At 38.8% G+C, this 12,616-nt stretch overlaps 1 protein-coding gene across 5 annotated transcripts in view; it reads right to left on the reverse strand.

Moving 5' to 3' along the window:
* RBM33 (RNA binding motif protein 33) overlaps window positions 1–12,616 on the reverse strand; it is a 205,707-nt gene that overhangs the window by 62,354 nt on the left and 130,737 nt on the right. For all 5 annotated transcript variants that reach the window (XR_007514470.1, XM_049863167.1, XM_049863166.1 and 2 more), the window contains 4 exons: window positions 4,799–4,931; window positions 4,083–4,426; window positions 2,398–2,781; window positions 7–294 (listed from right to left, as the gene is read on the reverse strand). Coding sequence is in view for 4 of the 5 variants with exons in the window: in XM_049863167.1 (XP_049719124.1) it covers window positions 7–294; window positions 2,398–2,781; window positions 4,083–4,426; window positions 4,799–4,931 (1,149 nt within the window). In the remaining variant the exon portion in view is untranslated. The remainder of the gene's footprint in view (window positions 1–6; window positions 295–2,397; window positions 2,782–4,082; window positions 4,427–4,798; window positions 4,932–12,616) is intronic.

A 12,616-nucleotide genomic window follows, 5' to 3' on the forward strand; every position in this document is an offset into this window, starting at 1 on the left:
TCCTACCTCTGGTTCCGTTTTTGCTTCTTCTTTAGGTTGAACCACAGGGCTAACAGGCTTGACCTTCACCTCGGTCTTTCCCTGCGTGTTCCTGGAACCCACCACAGATCTCGTGGGTGGTGACGTGCTTATGATAGGTTTCACTTGAGCTGCAGGTGTGGAGGAGCAACGACTGTTACTCATTTCCATGACATGTGATGGCGCTATTGGTAGTTCACGCAAATTACTATTTCTTGGAGCGGTTGGCTGCATTTGCTGAATTGGCCGTTTGGTTACATTCTGTGAAGTTGTATTCTATCAGAAGAAGAAAGAAATTATAACTAAAACTGGAAACTGGGGGAAGAAACCTAAAAAGACACGTTATTAAATAAAAGCATTATACTTCTGAGAAACAGGTGCTTTCTCATTGGTAAATACTTTTTCCACATGCATAAATGTTCCCTGATCTATGTAGCAGCACACCTTAATTTTAAGGACTCAAACTGGTAAAGATATCATACTTGTCTACAAGTATGCCCCTTTTTACAGGAATTATACCAGTGTGATTTTCAATTGGTCTTTCAAAAGACTGAGTGAATTTCACAAAATTAGTAAAGCCAGCAAATGACTGTGGCTGCCAAAAGGAATCAGCTGGATTAATGGCATTAACACATTTACTTAGTTACCTAAATTTAAGATGGAACAAGAAAGAAAAAAAAAAATCAAGCATTAAGTCAATATCCTAACATAAAGTCCTTCCTGGAGGAGAATGATGCGAAAAAGTTTTATTATACAGAGGAAATTCTCAGTTATGATAATCATAGGGATTCTTTAGAGAGGAGCCCAACAGCTAGAAGACTTTACAGATAACTGAAATATCAAGAGGGAAGAATTCAGCTCCAAGGTCACCCAGGTCAAATATTTAAAGGCACAAGCCTCATGATATATTCTGCCATTATTCTGACAAAATGAAATCTAGGTTGTACATCACCTTCTTCTCAGACCTAAAAAACCCTTTTTTCCATCACTTTAGTCTCTATGCTACTTTAAAAAGAGGCATGCATCAGAAAAACTGAGACACAAGTGGCTGAGTGATATGCATGAAGGTGGCAGTACGCAATATGAGGGACGCAGTGGCCGGGTGATGCACCTGAGGCTGGAGGCGCACAATCTGAAGGGGCACAATGGCTGAGCGGTGCGCCTGAGGCTGGAGATGCACAACCTGAAGGGACGCAGTGGCTAAGTGACACGCCTGAGGCTGCAGGTGCATAATCTGAAGGGACACAGTGGCTGAGTGACACGCCTGAGGCTGGAGGTGCACAATCTGAAGGCACGCAATGGCTAAGTCATGCACCTGAGGCTGGAGGTGCACAATCTGAAGGCACGCAATGGCTAAGTCATGCACCTGAAGCTGGAGGTACACAACCTGATGGGATGCAGTGGCTGAGTGAAGTGCCTGTGGCTGCAGGTGCACAATCTGAAGGGGCCAGAGCAGTGCCTAACACCAAAGATAGTCTATACATTTTTCCTGATTTCATTTAGTTATTTATCCAGAGCCCAGAGACAATCTATGCATCAAGAAGTAATCCACTGGCAAAGGGAGAGTATCTATCACCCAAAAATCTTTTCTAAAACTATGTGGCCATTAATTAATAGTATCTGGGTGGTACGAGCAGTTTGTGATCAGCTGCTAACCTAAAAGGTGGGCGGTTTGAACCCACCCAGTGGCACCACAGAAGAAAGGCCTGGGGATCTGCTTCCACAAAGACTGCAGCCAAGAAAACCCCACAGAGCAATTCTACTGTGTAACAACATGAGTCGGAATAAACTTGATAGCAACAGGTTTGGTCTGGCTGGTATCACTGAAGAAATATCTAGATATAAGAAAGTTAGACATTGAAGTAATACATTTTTTGAAGGCACAAAAAGGGTAAGTTATTAATTTCTACAGTTAAGAAATTTCCGTTTTTTTTTAAAATGCATTCACTTCAGAAAATAGTATGCTTTTTAAAAAATATTTTTAAAGTCAATGTTTACTAAGACATATGTGTTTGTTTCGTTTTTATTACAGTTTAACATATGTAATAAAACATGTGTCACCATAACCATTTTTAAGTGTGCAATTCATTGACATAAGTTACATTCACCATGCTGTGCAATCATCACCATCAATGGTTTCCAAATTTTTTCATCACCCTTAACAGAAACTCTGAGCTCCTTCATCAGAACCTTCCCTATTTCTCCTTCCCACCCACCCTTGGTAACACTAATAAACCTGGGTTTCTGTGCACCACTACGTATGTTTTATCAATTTAAATCAGGACTGGAAAAAATTCTAATTCACAAATAATGCCCCTAAAGTTCTGTGACTTAAAGGTATCCGAGGAAGATGACATTAAAACATGGTTCAATACTTACATGCCTTAGCCCCTGGCGCTGGGGGCACTGCATTCTGCTGCTATTTGGCTGAGGCTGCGGAGTCTGCATATGAGGCCTAAACTGTGGCTGAGACATGGGCATCAGAGGTGGAGGAGGAACGGAAAGGTGGTGGTGATGCTGATGCTGCTGGGGCTGATGTGGAGGCTGGTGCTGCGGCTGATGCTGTGGCTGGTGAGGAGGCTGATGCTGGGGAGGAGGCTGATGTGGAGGCTGGTGTGGGGGCTGGTGTGGGGGCTGAAGTGGGGGCTGGTGCTGATGATGCTGGGGCTGATGCTGGGGCTGCTGCTGCTGATGCTGAGCTTGCTGCTGTTGGGGCTGAGGCTGGGGCTGATGTGGAGGTGGCAATGGAGGATGCAATGGCCCCTTCAGGTTCAAAAGAAAGAGGAACAATCATTGATACATGTATATACGAGTTATACGCCAATTCAACCATTTTCTTGAAAACCTCAATATAGAAAGGAAACTTTCAACGGTACTAAAACTTCATGTCAGATTTGTGGATGATGATAATACTATCTTAAATGCAGTAACAAGCCAAGAAAAAACTATGTTATATTTGTCCTAAATTCTTCCAACGACCCAGTAATTCTAGGAATTTATCCTAAGAAAGTAACTAAAGATGCCAGCAAACACTTGACCTCAAGGATGTTCTCTGAAGTACTGTTTATAACACCAAAATATTGAAACCAAATACATGTGCAAACATAAACAGCTATAAAATGTAAACTCGTGCTGCATTTTAAAATGATGTAAGGAAAGACAATTCACTGGCACGGAAAGGTATCAATGATGTATTAATTGGAAATTAAAGAAAAAAGCATGGGGTGAGAAGGCATGCATTAAAAAAAAGACTGAAAAAAATATACAGTCAAATGTGAGTGGTGATTGTTTCTGGGTGATGGGATTATTTAATTTCTTTCTTTTACACTACTCTATATTCTAATACTTCTGCAGTGAAGATACATGAATTGTACTTGTTCTTAAAAGAAAAATTAAAAACTCTTTTATCCTATACTAACACCCTTAAATAACAATCATTTTCTGTTTTTAGTTTAGACATACATTCCACGTGTTTCTAAACAGTTGACTCAAGCATACCACCGCTATCTATTTTAACAGTAAACGTAAAATACAAGAAGAAATACACTGAGTAAGAAAGATGTCATAAATACTCAAGTCAACCTATGAAACATAATTCTATCAGCAGAGGGCACTCAAGTCTTTCAAACCATGAGTGAACAACAATATTTTTTTCTCCTCACAAAGAATTTTCTCACTATACAGTGTAAGAACATAATTTAACAAAGTAATTCTGCTTCCACTGGCATAAACCTTTTAAGAAATCTTGAAATGATGGGCAGATGTAGCATCAAAAAATATTCTGATTTTATTACAGTACATCCTTTCAAAAAATCTTAGTACTAACTGTTTTCATTTCCCAAAAAAATGACACTTTTTCCACATCTCCTCCTACCGTGGAGATAAACAATAATGCCAAGAATGCTGTCTTTAATAAACAGCACATTTAAGGTAAATGCCCTTATTCTTTAAATAATCTCCACAAATGACCGGGCTACAACTTGAAATTTCACTTTTATGCAGCACAAGGATTCAAAGCTACAGGCACACTTTTTTCCTTTTTAAGTTTTACTTATGATGCATACCTGCAGATTAGGCTGTGCGTGTGTTGGTAGAAACGGCTGGCCCGGGCCCGGCAAGAACGGCTGTCTAGGAGGAATAAAAGGCCGTGTATTTGCTGATCCTGGCTGGCTGAAGTGAAGAATCCCCACAGGACCTGGAGGCTGAAGGCTTGGTCTCACAGGCCTCTCTCTTGGAAATCCTGGTTGCTGTCCTTGTTGATTAAATGCTGGTCCGGGCTGAGTGAACGGTAAAGGGCTCTGAGTAGGAACAGGATGGCTACTGTTAAGAAGTGTAGGAGGAGGTGGTGGTGGAGGGGGACTTCGCTGCTCCAGAAAAAGATGACTTGGAAACCTTGGTTCACCTGAAACTAAGTGGTGGTACAAGCAACATTACCTTCTGGTTACAAAGTGCATGCATTTCTTAGAAAAGCGATTTTACCTATTGCCTTAACAAGGACCAAAGTTACACAGTATAAATGTTTGAAAGCAAATTAGAATTCTAGGGTTTTCCTTTTCTTTCTAGATTGCTTCATTAGTTATTTTCTGTAAATCTTTTTCTCCTTTGTATGAGATTTCTACATTTCAGATACCAAAAATATCCAATTTCAGCATTTGAAATGACAGAAAGATGGAACAACCACGGTATAAATATTCTTGGCAATATCCCCTACTGGGAGTAAAATTCTGTTCAAAAATGTAAGCATGTTTTGTTACATTTCTTTGCGACATTCTTTATCTACCTCCTAAGAAGAAAGGGTCTCGGTCTTGAGGAGGGGGTGGGGCTCTCCACTGGTCCTGAATAGGAAGTCGGGGGGGCTGGCTAAAATTATTGGGAACAGGCCCAGGCGTATGCTGTGGAAATTCTGGAGGGCCCTAAAGAAGAAGAAGAAAACAGGGTGAAAAGGCAGAAAGACAATCCATAATTTTCAAAAATATATACATTGTTCTGTTTTTCTCTGAAAACCAAGTAGCTTATCTCCTATATTCCATACAAGTTGGCCATCAAAATAGAGATTCCGCCATAACAGGACAGTCAAAAATCAAAATGCAGTATCTAGAAATTAATTCAACATTTTAATATTACCATAGTAGCAAAGAATATTATTTTTAAGCTTATTGAAATCCATGCAATTATTGACCTTCTTCCCCATTAATCCAAAAGACTAAATGTCTACTTTGGACGCTCCTGACATTTATCTTCTCAAACCATGCTATTCTTTGCTACCTATTTAACACAACCATAAGCTATGGCAAGGAAGCTGCTTTAGTTCAAAAGAAGAAAAAGAAATTCAATTTGTACTATAACACAAATTAACAAATCTCTGATGAAACAGGAAAAAGTGAAATGTTTAAGAAATCAAATTACTACAAAAGAACTATTACACGGATTCCTTTAGATAAAAATTGTTAGACAAACATTTTTCAATAACTACATGTTGCTAGTATAACTCTATACAGAAAAACTAAAATTACTTCATTTTTCAACTGGCTTCTCAAATATTCACAGAGATTTTCAAAGCCACCTACATTTACATTAAAAAAATGGCATCTTTTAAAAAGCCTCACAGTTTTCACTATTTCAAAAATAGGTAATTCATTAATTTTTATAGATCATCAAAGTAATTTTCATTTAGTAACACCTCATTCTCCGAAACTGAGCCAGTATTTCTCAACATTTTAAAAATCACGTTCCCTTCTCATAAACTTGAAATTCTAGTGCCTTTCCTATAATTTTTTTTACTAATACAATTAGCTTTCCCCTGTAAGTGTGGCATGATTTTATAATATTGAAGATGCTCTTTGAAACTACACTTGCCTTCCTTCTCCCTTTAAAATCTGCCCTCCCGTGCAGAGACCCACTGCTGAGGCGCCGCGAGGACACGGCGCCGCGAGGACAAGGCAAGCTGAACACCAAGCATTACCAAAGGTCAACAATTACTCCAAGCAAAGATGAGATGATAAGGGGGCAGGAAAACTAGAGGACTGGAAACAAACAACAAGAATGCAATCGTGGAACAATTTGTGTAAAACTGTCAAATGGGAATCTAATTTGCTGAGTAAACTTTCACTGAAAACATAGTAATAAAAAAAAAGAACATTAGTATAAATGCCAAAACCGGTAAGGCTGTAGGTTATGTAATAATAAAGTATACTTAAAACACAAATATTACACTGTAATAAAAACGCAGCTATTAGGTATTTATTGAAATATGTTGAAGAGAAAAAACTAAAGCTTAAGTTCTTATAAACTTTGTCTATTATTTTGGGTGAAATCAAAGAAATCTTCACCTTATCAACATTTGCTATTTGGAAGTATCACTTCTTTCTTAGATAAATGTATCAATTAAGATATAAACAAAGCAACAGCCGTTAGGAAAGTAGGACTTATGAGAATACATATTGTACACACTCATACTTAATTAGAAAGGTTTTTTTACTCCTAATAAATGTATACATTTCATTGTGTTACTCTGACCCTTTAGCTGTATGATGCTTTCATAGAGATACTCCTTAATATTCAATATTTTTACTTTGATCATAATGTGGTAGAAAAATTATTTCTAAGAGTGTAGGCTACTATACATTTTAACTTATTAAATCTGCATTAGATTCAATGGACTTGCCTGCTTTCTTCCATTGCAAAATTTTTATTTAAAAAATTCTTGTTTTTTGTTTGAAATCAACGAAATACACATGGGGTGGGTAGACAGGTGTGTGGGTGTGGGTGTGTTTGTGTTTCTCTCCCCCAAAATGATATTTTTCCAGGTAACCTGAATGTTCTATTTATAACATTAGTATTCCTTCTTTAGTTTTATATATCAACTTTGACATACATAAAAATTTCACAACATGATTTAAAATAATCTTCAATACTTTCTGGATGATCATAAATTAGCAACAAGGTTCTGTATTATTTCAAAAAAATCTTTAAATGATGTTTCTTGGAGTAATACAGAAAATAAAACAAATTCCCTGCCCTCTGGTTTGCACAGAGATTTGACAAGTCACTGCCTCCAATACATTCAATATGACTCCACAAACTAGCAAGTGCTGACCCTAAGTAAAAATCATTTTTCAATTAAATAGTTTGTTTCATTAAACTGTTTACATATACCTGACTGACTTCGTTTGGGAGAGGAATACACAAAGGAAAAATTTCCAACAAATAAATACAGAAGGACAATAAGATTAAAATAATTTACATTGAAAAATGCAAAACCCATATGTCAAAACTACATTACTGAGACACTGAAAAGGGACGATACCACAATCTAAAACAAGTTAACAGTGGTAAAAGAAATTGCTGAAATTTAAAACCTTATAAAAATGAAAAATATGTAGTCATGAATAACTTTAGTTTACTAGTAGGAAAACTAACAAACACCTATCTGAAAACACATGAAAAAATACTTACAGCCTTTAAAGCAGTGGCCACTGATAAGAAGGTCTGTTTTGGTTTGCATCAAGTGACTAAAATAGACTGCTAAATATGAGTTTGGTAGGGAGAGATTTCAATTCAGTAATGCAGTGAAGGTATTTATAAAACTCAGATTCTATCTTCCAACAATAGTACCCTTGAAAAGTGATATAAAAGTGCTTCAACTACAGACGGATTTGATCAGAAGGATTACCATCTGCCAAGGATGATCTAAAAGGGAACTGGACTAGTTAACTTTTAGAATCGATGCCACCTCTGAAATTTTTAGTCTGTGTCCTAGGATCATGGAAAATGGTAAAAGATATGTAAACAGGGCTAGAGCTAGGGGTATTTGCAATGTAATTTAATGGTATGTCTGCCATGCTGAGTTTTGGATGGCCTCAGGACTGGGTCAAGTGGAGGAAGACTAGGAAAATAACTTGGATGAAATGCATGTCGCCATTGCCTGGTACTAGGTAGGTACCCAGAAACAGGTTATTTAATTGAATTAAAAGTCCAATTTCTTGCTTTTCTGGCTGAACCTAATGCCTAGTGTAACCCAAATCAGGAGACTTGAGAACAAAAAGTCAGAGCCCAGTGTGGAGAGTTTGGGTAAGGGGGTTCTGAACCAAGGGACAGGTCCTGAGTGACAAGACAGAAAGGCATCAGCACTAAGAATAGGAATTACTTCTAATCATCAAAGATCTTCCAGCCTTTCTGTATCTGACCTAACACTCCTGACCACTCCCTACCACAGAGTGACTACCTACTGTAGTGAATCTTGTATAATTCAAATAAATAACACTGATGAATCTAACATAAGCCAGACAAGAATCAATGCTTTATAAGAATCTACTTCAGAGCAAGAACTAATGAGGACTAGGAGGCTCCAAGGTCCACCGGCAGACATAAAGAACCAAAGGGTCAAGGAATTTCTGATTAGACAACAGTAACTTCTATCATTTATTGTTCACTTAGTGTGTACCAGGCCCTAGACTAAGCCCTTTGCCCACACTACCTCATTAAGACACGTGGCATTAAAGGTAGGTGGATAAGTCCCATTTCACAACTGAGGAAACTGAAACATACGTAAGACATGAAATGATTTGCCCAAGGTCACATTACTATGTCAATAATTTTAAATCATATTATGTTCACTCAACCACAGAGATTTCAAAACAAGTTAAAGCTTACACAAAGGTTCATTTTATTCACAACAAATGCAAACTGCAGAAGTTTCAACCCATAGAGATTGTATTAAAATTATTAAATTTGGAGACTTTTAAAATCATATATTTCCCTAACTTAGGCACTAAAATGGTCATCTACACCTGACTCTCTAATTGAGATCTCTGAATTTCATCCCAGCATATGCAAACTTCCCCATTCCATCCATTTCTCTGGAAAAGGCTCACTGTTTTTGCCTGAGCCAAAATGTGAAATCTGTGTACGGAAAATGCTTCTCTTGCAATCGACTTCACAGAACCTTCATTTTCTCCTGCCCCTACTTCTCTCTCTCCACAGCTGTCTGACGTCAGTCCCCTGCTACCTCACCGCCTCAGGAGACCCAGCTTGTACATGGGCCACAGATCACTCCAAATGTCCAGCTTCACTACCCCAGTAGCCAGACTCCTCAGTATTACTGGATGAAAAGATCTCATTATAATGAATTGGAATCATTAACGTCACTTGGCAAAGTTTTTCACCTGTCCCTGGTCAGCTCCTTCTCTCATCCCCCATAATTTAAAATCTTTTGCCATCTTCTAGTCCCTTAGCCCACCACTTACCTTCCCTCTCTACCCCTTCTATCACATAAAGTTGCTTCCCACACCCAGAGGACGGCAGAGATCACGTGCAGTAGCACGGGCACATCTTCTGCACCTTCACGTACCACGTTTCCAGCACGAACGGAGTGTTTTCATTTAGCCACAACTAAATAGACATTTCTAGCATGAACAATGTGCTTGCTGCTAATTTTTCGCAGCAGTCTATTTTGTTTAAAAAAATACAAATTGTCGCTCTACTTCTGCATTTGGTCAGATTTTTCATAAAAAAAAAAATAGGAACAGTATGCTGAATTGTGAGAGGTTGAAAGTATTATGCTTCTAATTTGTTGACAAACTTTCAACCTTAACTATAGTCAGCATACTTTAAGTCTCATAACTCATTAGCTGTACCCATTACTATTATGTCAATGAGCTAACAAAAAAGCACAGAAAGAAGGAAGAGTAAAAAGTACTTTCAGAGCAAGGGGGAAGAGACCTTTGGTGTTATTTTCATTTAACCCTTAAATAATTTTATTATTATAACTGTAGAAATCACTATTACTCAATGTGAAAACTTTCTGTCAATTTACAACTGTTTTACCAAGTTCAACAAAGGGTAAAGCAAAGCTGAATTTACTCAGCTGTTCAGAATTACTGTGTAATTACACACTACTACCAAGACAGCACCACTTCTCCCCCATTTCAGCTCAGCTCCACTCTGAATCCTCTCTAGCATGATTAACTGTAGGCTACACTGTGTTTCTACATTATCTCCATCTATACCGTCAATAAATAGAAGGCAGAACTCATTCCCAGGTATGGAAAGACAAATTACTTCTGCAGCTGACTTTTCCCTTTTCCAGGTTTCACAGAAGGCAGGGAATGCCAGGCTCTCCTTTACTTCTTTGATTTTGCCCATAATTGAAACAAGTTAAAAGAGGTTTCAGATGGCCTTTACTAATAAACATGGCTTTCTTCCTCATTTAAGACGTGATGCCCTGCTACGTACCGCTGCTTTGTAGAGAACTGAAGTATACTTTAGATGCCTGTGAAATCTGCAGGTACTTGTAAGTGCCATGACTGCATTTTAGTGCCACAAGCCTTGTCCTCTACTGTCAAAGCACTGAACAGTCCTGGTCATGTGGCTGCCAAAGCAGGGGTTCTTTATAAATCTTCTTTTCCTCCTTCCATTACAGAGTTAATTTCAAGTCCTCCAAAAGATGGGTTTTTTCATTATAGATAAGGCAAAATCTAACTCGCAAAGTAGACTGGCTTCTACTCCACTGTAAGCAGAAGGCCTGCTAAGTGTTGATCTTTGACTTTGCCACAGGGTGAGATCAGGGAAAAGTATTCTTTCCTTACCTCTCTTCATCCTTTTCTAAAAAGCAGTAGTTAATGAATTATGAGAATGAACTCAAAAGAGTGATTGATGTGGTCAAGTTTTCAATAAAAGTTTGAAGCTGCCTGAAAACTAGGTACATTACTTCCTGGGTTTCTAAGCACTATCAGATTTCCTGGGAGGGTATTTTAAATATTCAGAAATTCTGAAGGCTTATTTGCACTAAATTGAAAATATATGGGACCACAAATCTTGCCCCCACTCTGGCATTTTGATACTGTGATTCTCATCTCTGCCCCAAACCCTCTCTCCTTTCACCAATTATCCGTGTGCTGTTTAAATGTGTACACACAGGCACTCAGACGTCAGCACTATATAACCCACACCCACTGCTGCTGACCAGACTCCGACTCACAGTGATATAGAAGGAAGCCCCCAAAATCCTTCCCTCACGTTACAAGGAATGACAGTTTTCCACTCAGTGGAACATAAAAACTTTTTAAATTCAGCAGTAGTATTTAATCCGAACCTTAGTCTAATTTCTAGATGATCCTCTAAGTGTTCACTTTGAGAAAAACAATACTTAGGATCTATTCTCAATACATTATACAATGGCTAAGAATGTGGACTCTAGAGCTAGACTGATTTGGTCCCACCCAAGCCCTGTGTATTTTAGCCCTTCCAATTACTAGCTGCAACCTTGAGCAAGTGATTTAATCTTCCTGTGAGCTCAGTTTCCTCATCTATGAAATAGAGATAATACTAGTACCTGCCGCCTGGGGCTGTAGAGAGGATTAAAGAACACCTGCAAAGAGCTTGGTGGTATCATTAGGTGCTGTTGAGTTGCTTTCGACTCACAGAGGCCGTGAGTACAACAGAACAAAACACTGCTCCGTCCCGTGCCATTCTTACTGTCATTGTTACGCTTGAACCCACCGTTGCAGCCAGTGTGTCAATCCATGTTGTTGAGGGTCTTCCTCTTTTTCACTGACCTTCCACTTTACCAAGCGTTAACGCACTCCTTCGGGGACTGATCCCTCTCCTTGATAACACATCCAAAGTATGTGAGATGTAGTCCCACCATCCTTACTTCTAGGGAGCATTATGGCTGTACTTCATCCAAGCAGATCTGTTCGTTCTTTCGGTAGTTTACGGTATAATCCACATCCTTCGCAAACACCATAATTCAAAGGTATCAATTCTTCAGTCTTCCTTACTCACTGTCCATCTTGCATACATATATGAGGCAAATGAAAACACCATGGCTTGGGTCAGGTGAACCTCAAGTCTTCAAGGTGACATCTTTGCTCTTCAACACTTTAAAGAGGTCTTTAGCAGCAGATTTGCCCAATACAATGCGTTGTTTGATTTCCTGACTGCTGCTTCCATGATGTTGATTGTGGATCCAAGTAAAATGAAATCCTAGACAACTTCAATCTTTTCTCCATTTATCATGATGTTGCTTATTGGGCCAGTTGTGAGGATTTTTGTTTCATGCTGAGGGTCAATCCACACTGAAAGGCTTAAAACCCAGTGTATAACAAAAGCTCATCCCGTTTGTCCTTATAATTTTTATACGACATTTGTGTAGATGGCAGCCCATACTGTAAATACAATATGTAATTTTTGACAATCTATATTTTTCCTTATAAGGCAAAGGATAAATCTGCGCAGCTCCCCTGCCGCATTCATATTTCTGAGCTCAAACCAGAAACTAGGGTGTCACAACTGGCTGACTCTCTCTCTCAACCCTCATACCTAAGGTGTCACCAAGCCCTATTAATTTCGCTTCCCAAACATCTCTCAACCCACCTCCATTTCCTCTGCCACTCATCTGCTGAACCTATGAGGCCTGAGATCATGTCTGTTTTATATACCGATTTATTTCTGGCAAAGAGAATGGGAGCAGAAGTGATGTGTGCCAGGCCCAGACCTGGGCAATTAAAAAAAAAGCTCCCATGAACAATCCTCACACTCTTTTCCCATCTGCCAGTCAACACAGAGACCTCTAAAGGCCAGAGGAAGGTGGAACCAC

This window comes from Elephas maximus, chromosome 20 (assembly GCF_024166365.1).
Source record: "Elephas maximus indicus isolate mEleMax1 chromosome 20, mEleMax1 primary haplotype, whole genome shotgun sequence".
NCBI lineage: Eukaryota > Metazoa > Chordata > Mammalia > Proboscidea > Elephantidae > Elephas > Elephas maximus.